The sequence below is a fragment of the Dromiciops gliroides genome, chromosome 1 (genome assembly GCF_019393635.1).
Source record: "Dromiciops gliroides isolate mDroGli1 chromosome 1, mDroGli1.pri, whole genome shotgun sequence".
Lineage (NCBI taxonomy): Eukaryota > Metazoa > Chordata > Mammalia > Microbiotheria > Microbiotheriidae > Dromiciops > Dromiciops gliroides.
In genome coordinates this window covers 86020875-86037614 of record NC_057861.1, presented here as the reverse complement: position 1 = coordinate 86037614, position 16740 = coordinate 86020875, and the positions used below count along the sequence as shown (strand labels likewise).

Below are 16740 nucleotides of genomic sequence, written 5' to 3'. Positions count from 1 at the left end.
TAATTTTTAAAATTCAAGTTTTCTTATACAAAATGACTAATATGGTAATGTTTTACATAATTGCACATGTATAACCTATATCTGATTGCTTATGACCTCAGGGAGGGGGGAGGGAAGAAGGAATAGAATTTGGAACTTAAAACTTTAAATAAAAATGTTTATTATTTAAAAAAATTAAAAGTTCTAGTTTATAGCTTCAAAATAAATAATATTTAATTAAAAAAGAATAAAAGCACAGCTGAAATCTTATGAAACAGACTTAAAAATTCTGAGTTAGCATCTCACAGGAGAAGCACTATTTAAAATGAGCTAAAGACAATTGGTTAAACATGTCTGTAATGAGTTCATAAGGAATATTCTTAAAAATGTCCAAGTTGTCTTCAACCTCAGTATCTTTATTGTGTTTCTTATTAAATAGGCTATGTAAAAGGATTAAAATTGGTCCCTAAAACCGGTTTTTTTTTTTTTTGTGGGTGAGGCAGTTGGGGTTAAGTGACTTGCCCAGGGTCACACAACTAGTGAGTGTCAAGTGTCTGAGGTCACCTTTGAACTCAGGTCCTCCTGAATCCAAGGCCAGTGCTTTATCCATTGCGCCACCTAGCTGCCCTTAAACCCTTTTTTTTTTTAAATGTTGGTTGTAAGTACAGACAATTCAGTTGACACTATTTTTCTGTCTGTATTCATACCCAAATGGTGGAATTATTGGACATTATCAACTCTTAGTGGCTCATAGATTGTGCTAGTTGGATTTGGAATCTGAGGATCATGGTTTGATCACTTACTATTTGTGTGACCATGGCCTTTTAATGGGCATTTAGGAAAGTGGTGAACAAAGTTAAATTATCTATAACATAAATACCTTATATACACAACCACGAGTGCGGTAAAATGTTTTAAAGAAGTATGCTTTAATGTCTTCCTGCATAAACTATTAAAATTATCAGGTTTCAACTATTTATATTGAACATTCCTTTTTCTTTTCCCAAGTTTACCCTTCAAAGAAGTTTTCAGTAGTCTGTACTTAAAAAAAACCCCACCATTTTTAAAAACAGCATGTTTAACTGTGAAATGGCATCCTTTATAGTTTATATTTGGGGCCGCAGAGCTTTTCTGAGAGTTTGCTGATGAAGAAAAATGGAATTTCATGGTAAATTCTGTGACTGCTTTATTGTTCAGTATCATTTCAAAACCAAGTACACTCTGGAGCTAAAATTATAGTGCTCCAACATAATCTACCACAGAGCACGGAATTTGGTATAGGATGAGTTCAGCTTAAACTCTATCCAAGAGAATTTACTATGGAAGTATGACCATGGAAATGCAGAGTTAGATGGGGATTTTTTTTTTTTTTTAAGGCAATGGGGGTTAAGTGACTTGCCCATGGTCACACAGCTAGTAATTGTCAAGTGTCTGAGGCCGGATTTGAACTCAGGTACTCCTGAATCCAGGGCCGGTGCTTTAACCACTGCGCCATCTAGCTGCCCCCGTTAGATGGGGATTTTAGAGAGAATTCAGTCTAATTCTTACTGGAAGCATGAATCTGGTCCACGAGATCCCTCACAAAAGCTATCCAGTCTTTAATTTTTGCTCATTGACTGGAACTCACTAATTTAATTTCTGGGCATCTCTAAACGTTGATTAAGTGGAAAGATGCCTTCCTAAACTTTTCCTTATTTGTCCTTCCTCTCCTCTGTGGCCAAACGAATTGAATCCCTTTTCCACATGAGTATACTTTATACATTAGAAGGTATCAATTATGTTCCCCCTAAGACCTCACAGTAATAAACACTGCCCCATATCTACATTATGGTCCTATGGAATTATACAGTATGTGCGATTTACATCATTTTTCAAAAGTTCTATTGAAACTGATAGGTACTTTCCCCACAGACATATTGGAAATTAGAATTCAGGTTGAAAAAAATCAATTTTACTTCTGTATATTTAGTGCTATATAAAACTTAAACTATAAAAACTCTCTATGTAATATTAGAATTATTCAGGTTAAAATTAAGGAATTTTATTCTAAAGAAGGATGCTGGTAGTTTTAATTCCTTTTGCAGTACACCTAATACCTTGCAAAGGTTCATCAATATTCACTTTTGGGCTAGGGAGAAGAGCGCTGAATTCTAAGGTAGGGGGATTCAGGAGTAAATTTTGACTCTGTTATTTACTATTTTCCTTACTTGCAAAGTAAGGAGATTGGCTTAAAGCAGTCCCATCAAACTAAAATAGAAATGAATTCCCCAGGGCCCCATATTGCCTTAGAAAAATCACAAATTAACATTATTTGTTTCATTATATTTTTATTTATTTCTCTGAAATAGGTGACCTCCTCTTCTAACTCTAATATCCTATCATGTCCTATCATGTCAGAGAAATGATAGTCTACCAGAGAGAATTTATTAAGTGCCTATTATGTGCTAAGTGCTGTGTTAGATACTGGGGAAACAAGAGACAACTAGTTGGCAGTGAAGAGTGTTGGGCTCGGAGACTGAAAGACTTGACTCTTACTAGTTGTGTGATCCTGGGTAAATCTCTTAAGGTGTCTGCCTCAGTTTCCTTATCTGAAAAATACGGAGTATAATAGCAGCACCTACCTCCCAGGGTTGTTGTAAGGATCAAATTAGATAATGCTGAAAAACCATAACACAATGCATGGTATATAGGAGGCACTTAATAAATACTTGTTCCCTTCCTTCCACAATGTCCAATCAAAGGAAACAACATATGTACATGCATATTAGCATCTACAAAATATATACAAGGTGATTTCAGGAGGAACAGCTATAGGGAATCAGGAAAGGCTTCATGTAGTCAGAACTTAGCTTTGACAGAAATCAGGGATTCTCAAAGGGGGAGGTAAGACATGGAGCACGGCCCGTGCAAAGGCACGAAGATGAGAGATGGCATGTTTTATGTGAGGAAGAGAAGCAAGGCAGGCCAGCTGGGGTAATAATAGAGGCTAAAGAATTAAGGTTTGAGGCATAGGCAGTGAGTGCCTTTGCCTGGGTTGGATTTAGGGGAAAAGATAATGAGTTTTCTTTTGAACAAGTTGAATCTGAGATGTATGGGACATTCAGTCATCTGTTCAATAGGTAGGTGGTGATAGAAAGATCTGTGAAGTCATTTGCACTGAGATAATAACTGAATCCATGGAAGATGATGAGGTTACCAAGAGAGCCAGTACAGAGCAGAGATGTCAAATGTGCAGAACACTCCTGTGTATGGCTGAGCCAGATTAACATGTAACTGGGAAAGATTTAATAAAAGAAGTAAAAAATACAATAAAACATAGATAATGTTGATATGTGGTATTCTAATTCAGTAAGCAGCTTGTAGGCATCTTTATGTTGTGAGATTTTCCCCATCCCTTAGTTATAAGAGATTTACTATAGTTATAAGTGATTTGATTAAGATAATAATCAATATATTAACTAAAAAAATTGTGATTTATTCTATTTCATATAGATTGCATAAGGTTAAAAGGTTAAGTCTTTTCCCATATTTCCTAATTTTCCAACGACAAGCATTAGGTAATATCACAAGATCTAGTAGTCAGCAATGCTATATTTTAATAATCATGAGTGACATAATTTTCTATAAAGAGTTCACGTTGCTGACCAGTGGCCTGACAATGACCCACCCTATTGTCATCATAATGCTGACATTTATAGTCATTTAGGTAGTTCCTCATATTTCCTAAGAATATGTTTTAATTTTAGAAGTACAACTAATGATATAATACTGTACAAGTGTAACTTTGGAAGGGTATATAAACTCATGGATTGTGTAATTCTGGGTCTTTCAGGCCCAATGCCTGGATGACCGGATTTATTGGGAGGCTAAAACCCTCTCAATAAACCTATTGGTTTTGTTGGGGGACTAACCCTCTCTCAATAAACCTATTTGCTTCAGCCTGGAAACTTTGTTATTTTCGTTCTTCCCTCGGACTTAAAAAATTTTCCCGACAATATATGGTTTGATGTCTCCTGTCTCTGTTTCTTTGACTCTGTTAGTGTAAAGGGAAAAGAAAAGAGAGACCAGGGTATTTGGGGGTACACATGCAATGTGTAAGCAGGATAGAGATGATGATCTACCAGAGGAGACCAAGAAGAAGTGGGCAAACATGGAGGACAACCACGGGAATTCCAACACTGAACTTCTCTTCTACTGCAAAACCTAGCCTCTTCCTAACTTCTCATCACTGCCAATGGTGCTACCATCCTCCTGGCACCCAGGTTTGGTGCCATCCTTGAATCCTCACTCACACTTACCCAAGTCTACTCACCACTCTTACAATTTCTACTTTCACCCTCTCTCTCTCTCTCTCTCTCTCTCTCTCTCTCTCTCTCTCTCTCTCTCTCTCTTTCTTGTGTGTGTGTGTGTGTGTGTGTGTGTGTGTGTGTGTGTGTGTGTGTGTGTGTGTGTACATTGTATCCTCTACTACAATCGAAATTCCTTGAGGGCAGGGACTATGATTTCTCTTTTCTTTATATTCCCAGAACTTAGCATAGCATAACATAACATTTAATAAATGCTTGTTGATTAATCTCAAATCAGTGGAACAAAATTAAAGAAGAAATTGCCTTTAGAAACACTAAGAGATGGGAGTGTGCTGTGGAAAAGTGAAGCCACCCAACAAATACATAAAAGATAATGTAATATCCTATTAAAAAGAAGAATGGGGGGCAGCTAGGTAGCACAGTGGACAAAGTACCGGCCCTGCATTCAGGAGGACCTGAGTTCAAATCCAGCCTCAGACATTTGACTCTTACTAGCTGTACGACCCTGGGTAAGTCACTTAACCCCAATTGCCTCCTCCACAACAACAACAACAACAACAACAAATAATACTCTGTGGTTAAAAACAAGGCCTTTTAGGGCAATCTTCTGTTTTTGTTTTCTGAGCTACAATTAAAATAGAGCAGTTTTTAAAAGTTGTGGGCTGGAGTAAAGTTGTTCAGTTATAATAGTTCCAAGTGTGGTCTATATACGTATGTGTACACACATGTGTGTACGTATGTATACACACAGGCACATGCATGCCTGTAAGTGTGTGTAAATTGATTTATTTTGATTCAGATATCTTCTCTGGGACCTTGAATGAAGCATATCTATCTCTAAAGCAATTAATGGACCGGGGTAAGGCAAATTCAATTTCTGATTAGAAAGGACACCTGTGTACATTTGATGATGTAGCTGTTTATGGAAATGAACATTCTTTCCTTACTATAAAAATCAGTTGGTATTTATACCAGATGAGAAACATATTTGAAACTATCTCAAACTCTTTCTCATAAGGAGAATTTTAGGTATGTCTTAGAGGAATGCCAAGAAGGAAAAATGCTATGTGAACAAGTTTTATTTTTGATGCTGTTCCTACATAAAAACAAGATTCTGGAAGCTCTTATGATCTCACAGTAACAGGAAATTTGAGTATATGCCATAAAACTTTCTACATAAATTCAGTAACCATATGCACAGTGCATATATTCTATTAAGGCACAAAAATCAGTTTATTATTTGTTAAAAGGCCCCTCATGTTAACATATTGCCAGCTACATTTCTTGAATTTTGTATGAAGAATTTAGACTTTCATTGATTTTGGCTATAGAAGGAATTTTCATTCCAAAGCATTTCAGTTCTTGGTCTCATATTACAAATCCTGAAAACTGTGAACATTTTATGTGGCAAACTTTGATCCATGTTAAACTAGAAACTTAAAAAATGTGTGTGTATATATGTATGTGTGTGTGTATATATATATATATATATATATATATATATATATATATATAAAAACAACTTCTCTTGTATTTGCTTACCGGACCCTGAAGACTTCCATCCTCTCGGTCAATGCTGCCTCGAGAAAGCCTCACATCAGGTTTCTAAAAGAACAGAAAACTCCCATAGTTTCACTTTTGGCTTTACAAATCAGAATACAAAATTGGAATAAATACTTGTGTATCAAATCCCTCCCAGAATCAGAAATAAAAACTTGTGAACCACATCAGCTGAACTTGCCCAGTTTTAGAAATATATCGCAATATAAAAATTGCAAAGTGCTCTTATCACTGCACAGGCATGCTTACACAAATGCTGACTACATCGCTGCCCCAGTGTAACAACTGGGAAAATCATCATTTTATTTCACTTTGTGGCAGCCAAGCACTTTCGCAAGGGATGTTTTCTTTCTAACAAGAGAAAAATTTTGAGCTTCAGATTAGAAATATGGCATATTGATTGCTGTTCCTAGCTAGGACTAAGTTTATGTGAATTTAGCTGTTTTGCTAAAGTGGCAAATGGGGCCAATTTCATTGAAAATTACACCCCGGATCCAGAAAACTCATAAAAAAGCTGGATCTGATCTTCCTCTACGTTCTAAGAGCAAACAAGTTTTAGTGTTACTAGAATGAACAAAAGCTAGTTTACATGACATTTTAGGGGAGGAGCACAAGGCTGACTAAGAACACAAAACCAAAGAAAAGCTACAACAAAACCAGTCTGGGACAACAGGTTCTAGTCTTGGAGCACACACCACAGAGGCCTAGACCTTCAGAGTTCATCTATTTCAATCCCTACCCAAAGAAGGATCTTGACTACTGTCTGCTTGACAAGCTATCACACAATCTCTGTGGGAAGACTTGTAATGAAGAAAACTGACTGATACTCAATAGAGGGAAGGCACTAGCATTGAGGGGCATCAGAGAAGGCTTCTCATAGAAGACAGGATTTTGGCTGGGACTTGAAGGAAGCCAGGAAAGCTAACAGGTGGAGATGAAGAGAGAGAATATTGCAAGCCTGGAAGACAGACAGAGAAAATGCCTAGAACCTGGAGATGGAGTGTCTTGTTTGTGGAACACAGTCAGCAGGCCAGTGTTACTGGATCAGAGAGGATGTGGTGGAGTGTAAAGTTTAAGAAGATTGGAGGGGGCAGCTAGGTGGTGCAGTGGATAAAGCACTGGTTCTGGATTCAGGAGAACCTGAGTTCCAATCTGACCTCAGACACTTAACACTTACTAGCTGTGACCCTGGGCAAGTCACTTAACCCCAATTGCCTCACCAAAAAAACAAAAAAAGCAGATTGGAAAGGTAGGGGACTCGGGGCTAGGTTATGAAGGGTTTTGAACACAAAACAGAGTATTATGTAGTTGATCCTGGAGGTGACAGGGAGTCACTGGAGTTTACTGAATATAGGGATGACACAACTACTTCTTCAGTCAGTCCATTTCCCTCTTGGATGGCCTGAATCACTTAGTTCTGCCCTATGAGGCTAAGCAGAAACATGAATCTTCCAAATGATAGACCTTCCAAGTACTGGAAAAGAGCTAACAGGTGCTTCCTGAATTTTCTGATCTCCAAGCTATCCAGCCCTGGTTTCTTCTTGTGGCATTGTCTCAGAATTCCCCTCCATTCTAGTTGCCATCCTTTGTATACTCTCTAGTCAATGTCCTTCCTAAACTGTGGCATACAGAACCAAACACAATACTTCAGATAAAGCATGACTTTCACCTTACTTATGGAGGGTACACTTCTTAATGAGGCCCAACATCACAAGATTTTAGCCCTGGAAGGGACCAGACACTCATCTTTTTATTTGTGTCCTAGAAGCCTCTAATTTTGGTGCTTAAAAATGTCTAAGCACATTTTTTTTTTAAGTGAGGCAATTGGGGTTAAGCGACTTGCCCAGGGTCACACAGCTAGTAAGTGTTAAGTGTCTGAGGCTGGATTTGAACTCAGGTACTCCTGAATCCAGGGCCGGTGCTCTATCCACTGCACCATCTAGCTGCCCCTAAGCACATATTTTAAGAAAGTACAAATGTATGGAAAGCCTAGATGAATTTCCCCCAAATTTGGGGTTCCTAATGAATAAATAAAAAACATTTTAGTTTTGACCAGAACAAGTATAATTTTGAGTACTGATTTTCTTGATCAAATTTACCTTGTTTCTTTGGTATATTATCTCTAAAGTTTATGCAATCAAATTGATAAACTTTACATATAAGCAAATTCTAATTCAATAAGATTAACTATTAGCATTAAAAAAATTTTTTTTAACTGAACTGCTTTCTTCAAAGGAAATGACCCAAAGGAAGATCAGATCACCGAATTTGGGAGCCAGATGGCTTCAAGTGCTGGCTCTTCCATTCACTACCTCTTTGGCCCTGGACACATTACTTACCTTCTTGGGGTTTCAATTTGTTCAACAATAAAAATGGAATGACAATGCTTGTGATACTTACCTCAGAGGGTAGCTGTGTACACTAAGTGAAATAAGATAGCATAAAGTAACTTAAAACTATAAAGTACTAAATAATCATGACATACTCATTTGACTTCTTGTGATAAAGTTAATCAGTCAAACAACGGAATGGACACATTGTAGGCATGTGAAGGAAAATGAGGAGTCAAGGATGACAACATTATGTGAGCAGAATGAAAATTTCATCCTTCAAAAAGTGGAAGAACCAAGAAGGGGAAATCATATTCAGGGTTTGATTCTCACAAACAAGGAAGATGACAGAATCTGTTAAGCAAAACAGATACTGTCACATGAGATTTCAAAGTGCTCAGAGGAAGGATAGGTGTGACCTTATAGACTAAAATTCTACAGGGGAAGTTATCCCAAGAGGGATGAGAAGCTCTCACCAATGGGGTTCCGAAGATAGAAAGAGAAGAAATTCTGATAAGGAGCAAAACCAGGAATGGTCTGAAGAGAATGCATACAGGGGTAACTCATCAATCAACTTAGATTTCTAAAAAAAAGGCATGTACAGAAGATAGAAGCAGGGGTAGGTAAAAGAGGACGGATGTTACATGATTTTATGAAATACTGTCAGGAGTGTTAAGGCTCGGAATGAACTGAGGCTAATGGACAGCTAAAGACTTAAAAAGCTATACTGGGGAAAAGAGTTTGATGAGATGATGATAACTCAAGAGAGACAAGGTAGAACTACTCAACTTTCATTTTACTTTTACAAGGAGAGTAACCTTCTTTCTGGAAAAGTTAGAATAAAAATGGCTAATAGGGAGCTGATAGCCAAGATAAATAAGGATAGTGAGAGAGCACTGAACATTTTCAACTAGATGTCCCATATTCAGCATAACAAAGAGAATTCACAATCTATTCCCCACACCCCAAAAGCCCATGAATGAGCGCAAACCCTCTCTTTCTAACTTCCCTATCTCCACTGAAAGTATAGCCATCTCCAGTTGTAGTAATTCTTGTTTGTCCTTCATTCTTTTTTAGTGTGTGTACTTCATTCTTGAAGAGGACCATGACATGGGGAGGTGATGTCATGACTTGCAGATGAATTGGATATAAGTGAAGGAGGCTGTGTAAGGTCACCAGCTTCACACTCTCTTGTAGAGTCACCAGGGTGCATGGGGTAAGATACATATCAGGATGAATGGAGATGACCCTGGATGTTTTGAGGCAATTGAGATTAAGTGACTTGCCCGGGGTCTCACAGCTAATAAGTGTCAGATGTCTGAGGTTGGATTTGAATTCATGTCCTCTTGACTCCTGTATCCCTAGTGTTTAGCACTGTGCCACCTCCACATTTCTTGTATTCATTTCCCTCCCTCCACTCATGTGACTGCTACTCAATTTCAGGTCCTTATCAACCTCATGTCTCTATGAAATCAGCTGCCTCATACTTGGATTCCAATCTTCTAGTCTCCCCTCTTCAGTCCATCCTCCAAATAGCTAACAAAATAATTTTCCTAAATCATAGGACTTGACTTACCATGTTGTAGCCCTAATTGGCAACTTCCAGTGGCTTCTGATCACTTCTTAAATAAAATACACACTCACTTTGGTTTTAAATGCCCTTTGTAGTCTGGTTTATTTCTAGTTTACCACTTCCTGGCTTATTTCACATTATTCTTTTTCATTCTCTCCAGGCAAAGTAGACTACATACCTGTTTCTCAAACTGGGCATGCCAAATCCCCTGTCCATGCTTTTGACTCAGGCTGTCTTAACATGACTAGAATGAATTTCTTCCTCCAACTCTTAGAAGTCCTACCTTTATTCAAGGCTCAGTTTATGTACAACTTCCTAGAGGCAGCTAGAAGACACAGTGTATAAGGCATTGGGTCTAGAGGCAGAAAGAAGAGTTCAAATCCAGCATTAGATACTTACTGTATGAATCTGGGCAAGCCACTTAACTGCTGCCTGCCTCAATTTCCTTAACTGTAAAATGGGGATAATAACAGCACCTACCTCCCAGGATTGTTGTGGGGATTAGATGAGATATGTGTAAACTGCCTCGCACAGTGCCTGGCACATGACTTTTCTCTTCCTCCTCAAATGATCATGAAGGTATTTTTCCATTTATCCTTTTTTCTTAAGTTTGATTTTTTTTTTTCAGTTAACAAAAATCTACCTCTCCCCTGACTTCATTCAAGTTCCTGCTAAAATCCAACTTTCTACAAGAAGCCTTTCCTGATCCCCCTGGATTCTGGTGCCTTCCCTCTGCTGATTATTTCTACAGAGCTTGTCTGTACATATTTGGTTTTTTATGATATCCCCGTTGGACAGTGAGCTCCATGAGAGCAGAGACCGTCTTTTGCCTTTCTTTGTATCCCTAGTATTTAGCATATTGCCTGAAACATAGCAGGCACTTAATGAAAACAGTGATTGACTCAAATACACACAGTCAAGGAAAACAACTCCCCCTACTGTTCAGCTCAAGTCTATCATCTTTCTGTCAGGAGGTGGATAGCACATTTCATTATGAGTTCTCTGGAGCAGAGGTTGGGGCACTGCAGTTGACCAGTTCTTAAGTCGTTCAAAGCTATTTTTTTTTTTGCGGGGCAATGGGGGTTAAGTGACTTGCCCAGGGTCACACAGCCAGTAAGTATCAAGTGTCTGAGGCCGGATTTGAACTCAGGTACTCCTGAATCCAGGGCCCGTGCTTTATCCACTGCGCCACCTAGCCGCCCCCTCAAAGCTATTTTTCTTTAGAATGTTGTTATTGTATAATTTTTTTCTCCTAGTTCTGCTTCACCTTTTACTTGCTTTTTTCTATTAAAATGCAGCTTCCTTGAAGGCAAGGACTATTTTTTGTTTTGTCTTTGCATCCCTAGCACAATGTCTTGCACATTGTAGGTGCTGCTTAAATGCCAGTTGGGTATCAGTAGGAGACCAGCTAAGGTGGTATTAAGGAAGTTAGTATAGCCAAGCTCTCCCCCATAAGTACTCCACAAAGCACATCTAGAAAAGCATCAGACCAATCCTCACTTGGGAAATTCAAGAAAAAATTCAAGTCTAGGTGGGCATGGGGAGACAAAGAGTTCTGTAGACACTGGGGACTGGGTATAGCCAGGAAAGGCTGCATGCAGCATTCCATGAAGGGACTGTATGAGGGAACGTCTGTAGCTGTGCACCAGGGCAAGAAGAGAATTGGCACAGTGAGACTTAACACTATACAGGGAGCAGGAACAGGTGTGAAATGGTAACTCTGCTGCTCATTCCCTAGTGCTTGGTCAGAAATCCAGTGACGACTATAGAAAAGAACTCACACCTAGGGATGGTGGTCCAGGGTAGGGAGGAGTCTAGGGCCCTAGGCTATGTACTGAGCTTCCTCAGTAGAGAAGCAAGTACCAGCTGTGTGGTTCCGATCATAAGAGTGGAAGAGGGTCTTAGATCCAGTCCCCAGACCAATCTCAAACTTTCAACAGAATAACCAGAGTAGGAAGGCCAGACAAAAGGGGAATGTGCAAAGCTTCCCTGCTGACTAATGATGGCTGGGCCTAGCAGCAGTCTACTGGCACCCGAAAGAGGGGGAAGGCAACAGTTGTACTGCTCAGGTCTAAACCTAGGTCAGCTAGGCTTCAAAGCAGCTTGTGGCATACTGGATAGAGCACTGGGTGTGGAGTCAAGAAGACTTAAAGTCAAATTCAGACCCAGGCACTTGTTAGCTAAGTGACCCTGGGCAAGTTATTTAACTTCTGGTTGCCTCAGTTTCCTCAACTATAAAACTGGGCTAATAATAACACCTACCTCTCAGGATTGTTGTGAGGACTAAATAAAATACTATTTGTAAAAACTGCTTAGCACAGTGCCTGGCACATAGCAGGAAGATAAATGTTTATTCTTTTCCTGTATTCACTAGGTCAGGAATTTGCAGAGGTCAGACCAGAAGTTTAGCACTAAGGCTCTGTTCTGAATCAATCAACTTTGGGAACACTAAAAGCATAGGTCCCCAGCATGAGCGGGCTGTAAGATCCCAGAATAATACAAGACTCAGTACCCCATGAAAGCAGCAACTGGAGCCAAGAGGACACAGAATAGGACTATTTCCCTCCTAAAATACACAGAACCTGGATCTAAAACAAAGTCTGAAGTCAGGAAGTAGAAGAATGAATAAAAAAATATTAAGGTAACAGGGATGCTCAAGAAACAAACCCAGAACAAGAGAATGATTCTAAAATATCTACAAGCAAAACATCAAAGAAAAATACAGCATAAATTCACAAGTTCAACTAGGATTCCTGGAAGAGATGAAGCAAATGTTTTAAAAAGTGTTAATTATTTTATAAATGAAAGGAGAGTATTCGTGGAAACAGTTGGGAAAAAATGGAGTGAGAGATACAAGGGGGAAAAACTGGAAAGAAATGAGAGCTGTGGAAAAAAGAATTGGAAAGACAATTAACAGTTTGGCAACATGGTATAAAACCTTACCCAAGCAATTGGAATCCTTGAAAATTGGAATGTATTAAATATCAGTTGGGTCAAAAGGCTGATAAAATAGAAGAAAGTATAAAACAACTGACCTGGAAAACAGATCAAAGAGAGATAATTTAAGAATCACTAGATTGCCTGAAAGCCATGATAATTAAAAAAAAAGAGCCAAGATATCATATTTCAAGAAATCATAAAACTGCCCAGACTTCTTTACAACCAGAGGGCAAAGTAAAAATAGAAAGAATCTACCACTTGCCTCCTGAAATAAACTCCAAAATGAAAACTCCCAAAAACATTAAAGCTAAAATTCAGTACTTCCAGATCAAAGAAGATATGACTGCAAGCTGCCAGAAAGAATTTAATTACCAAGAAGCCACAGTGGAGGAAGCTGGTGGTTCAGTAGAGAGTGCTGGGCCTAGAGTTAGGAAGGCTGGAATTCAGATCTGGCCTCAGACACTTGTTAGCTGTGTTACCCTGGTTAAGCCACTTACTTGCTTGTTCTCTGCCTCAGTTTTCCTATCTGTAAAATGGGGATAATAATAGCACCTACCTTCCAGAGTTTTTTTAAAGGACTGAATGGTATAATAATTGTAAAGCACTTAGCACAGTGGCTGGCACAACGTGCTGTATAAATGTGAGTTATTTTAATTATTATATAATAAGATTTAGCAACTTAAATACAATATCCCAGAAAGCAAAGGATATAGCTTTACAGTCAAGAATCATTTACCCGGGGGCAGCTAGGTGGCGCAATGGATACAATTACTAGCTGTGTGACCCTGGGCAAGTCACTTAACCCCCACTGCCCCCCCCCACAAAAAAATTAAATAAATTAAAAAAAAAAGAATAATTTACCCACCAAAAATGAGTACAATGCTATAGCGGGGAAAATAGACCTTTAATGAAATTAGAAGACATTCCTGATGAAAACACTAGAGTTTCATGGAAACTCTGAAGTACAAACACGGGAGTCTAAGAACCACAAAAAAGTAAAGAAGAATGAACAATCATAAGGAATTAAACTAGGATAAACAGTTGACATTTTAAGATGGGGAGACAATACTCTTCCTAAAATATGGCACCCAGCATTTGAACAGAATACTCCAGATGTGGTTGTGCTATAGCAGAAGAAAGCAAGATCACCTCTCTTGTTCTGGCATCTCTTAAGGCAGCTTATGATCATACTGACTTTCTTAGCTATTGTATGATATGTCAGTTCATACAGAGCTTTTGGTAAAATTTTTAAAAGGCCCAGATCTTTTCCAAAGAAACTGCCGTCTAGTCATTCCACTGCTGCCTTGTGAAGGTGATTTATTGCATCCAAATGGCAGATTTTACAAGAGAGGGATTAGACTTTCATTTTACTGGATTCAGCCCAGTGTTCTATCCTGTTCAAGATTTATTTAAATCTTGACTGTCATTCAAGATATTAGCAATTAAATCCAACCCAACAAACATTTTAAAAAACTTTTTTTCAGTGACTGAAATTTACCTTCTCTCCTGCCTATCTTTCCGCTATTAGGGGAAAAACAAACAAACAAAAAAACCAAAAACCCTTTTGTTACAAATATGCTTAGTCAAGCAAAACAGATTTCCACATTGGCCATGTCAGCTAAGTCCCAATTGGGACCCAATAATGAATCTCCCTGAAATGGTCCCATTATATTCACACTGCATATTTCTATTGGGTTGGAATAAAATGCCATATTTTATACAATTTTCACTTTAAATAGTGTAAATTCAAATATACTTCAGGGAATTCATTATTCACACTAATCTTTAAGGAGGTAGGCCACAAATTTCATCATAAATTTTCTGGAACCATGGCTAGTCATTGCATTGATCAGTTTCCCTTTCTATCTTTATGAAGAAGAAAGAGTGAATAGGGAGGATTGTGCTTCTTAACACACATGCTCTGGTTTGATGCAATCTCTTTCTGCTCTACTCCCCTTCTTCTCTTTCCCTTGCCTAGTGCCTAATCAGAGGATACTGTATATAGCCTTCTACTTGTACACCCAAATCATGTGAGATAATTGCCCTTAAACCTCTCCTTTTTCCCCCTCAGTGTATCACTTCTCCCTTCCCTTTTCTTCTTTCTCTAAATATCATCAAAACATTAAAATAACAACAACAACAACTAACAGGCCCTGTGTTTTACTAGACTCACTCCATGACCCCTGATAATGATAGGGTTCTGAGGAGACAAGACTGCTCATTGGAATTAGCTATCTGCTAATTGGAATTGCTGATATCCTAGATGAAAACCAGGATTTAGATAAATCTTGAACAGGGTAGAACATTGGGCTGTATCCAGAAGGATGAAAGTCTTATCTCCTGTCTATAAAATCTTACATTTGGATGAAATAAATCGACTTCACAAGACTTGAGGCAAGGATAGTCAGCGGTTTCTTTGAAAAAGCTCTGGGTCTTTTAAAAAGTGTACCAAAAGCTTCATATAAACCAACAGTATGATAACAGTAGCCAAGAAAGTCAATGTGGGGCAGCTAGGTGGTACAGTGGATAAAACACTGGCCCTGGATTCAGGAGGACCTGAGTTCAAATCCAGCCTCAGACACTTGACACTTACTAGCTGTGTGACCCTGGTCAAGTGATGTAACCTTCACTGCCCTGAAAAAAAAAAAAAAGAAAAAAGAAAAAAAAAGAAAGTCAATTTGATCTTAAGAAATGCAGTGTCCAGGGCAGGAGAGGTGATCATCCTTCTCCCTTCTGCTATGGCACAACCACATGTACAGTAGTACCCAGTACTGTGGGCCATATTTTAGGAAAGGGTATTGATAAGTTGGAGAGTATCCCGAGGAAGGCAACCATGACGGGAAAGTGACTCAAGGTCATGCCATATGGGGAATGGTTGAAGGAAGGAGAAATGTTGATCCTGGAGAAGAGGGACACAATAGGTATCTTCAAGTATTTGAAGGATTACATGGAAGAGGATTTAGGATGATCTCAGCTGGCCCCAGAGCCTGAACTTTGAAGTAATGAGTGGAAGTCACAAAGAAGCAAAGTGAAGCTCGCTGTAAGAAAAACTTCTTAACAACCAGGTCATTCAAAAGTGGAATAGGTTACTTGGGAAGCAGAGGGTTCCCCCCTCTTTAGAAGACTTCACGCCAAGGATTGAGGATTATTTTTTTGGACATACCGGAGAAGATTCTTGATCATGTATGAGCTTAACTAGATGACCTCTGAAGTCCTGGCAACTCCATGATTCTGGACGTATCTTACTGGTCTAAGTTTTAAGTTAATATATTTGACAATGTGCTTAACAGACCCTGGCTGACATCCTTATTCTTCGTATTAACTTAATGTCTGCATATCCGCTTCCTGCAGATGTGCTGATGGTAGATAGACTATATATACATATGGCTTACATAATTTAACTTGAGACAGGCAATAAGGATGATCTAGTGTGAATAGAAGGACTAACTGAACCAATGATAAAGCATGATGCATTTTGGAGGAGAAATGTGTCAGCATCAGACAGACAAAACAGGTGTGAATCAGCAATGGGGTGGGGTTCATTTGAAGCTTGTGAACAATGACATCTTACGGGAAAGTAGATCCTGAGGAATTTCATTCTTCAAATGGCAGAGGAAATGAAGTCTTCTCTTCTCTCTGTCTTTTTATTGTTTTTTAGAGGTTCAAAAAAGGCTTTACTACAAAGTACTACAGAGGAAAGATAAAACTTACTTAAATCAGTATCAATTAAAAAGAAGAAAGTCACAGCGTTACATTCTGGCTCACTTTCTCCTCTACTTCTAGGCCCTAGCTTCCTAAGCAACCCCATATGGGATCATAAAAAATCTGGCAACAGTAAAAGGTTCTGTATACTTACTTTATATACCTATATACCCGGGGTTGAGCAAAAAGGGGTTGTTAGTGGAAAAAGTTTAAGAAGCCCTGGTCAATGCAAATGAATTGGCTAGTCAGGTTAGTTCTGTCTCATTTCCTGCATTTTGCAGTTCTTATCCCCAGAATAAAGGCACCAGAAATTATTTAGATTATCAATGTCAGGTGAATTAATTCTTTT

General features: G+C 38.6%; 1 protein-coding gene across 18 annotated transcripts in view; it reads right to left on the bottom strand.

Annotated features, from left to right (window-relative positions):
* Nucleotides 1-16740, bottom strand: part of PTK2 (protein tyrosine kinase 2) — a 428530-nt gene that overhangs the window by 13403 nt on the left and 398387 nt on the right. For all 18 annotated transcript variants that reach the window (XM_043978984.1, XM_043978985.1, XM_043979000.1 and 15 more), the window contains one exon: nt 5829-5891. In XM_043978984.1, coding sequence (XP_043834919.1) covers nt 5829-5891 — 63 coding nt within the window. The remainder of the gene's footprint in view (nt 1-5828; nt 5892-16740) is intronic.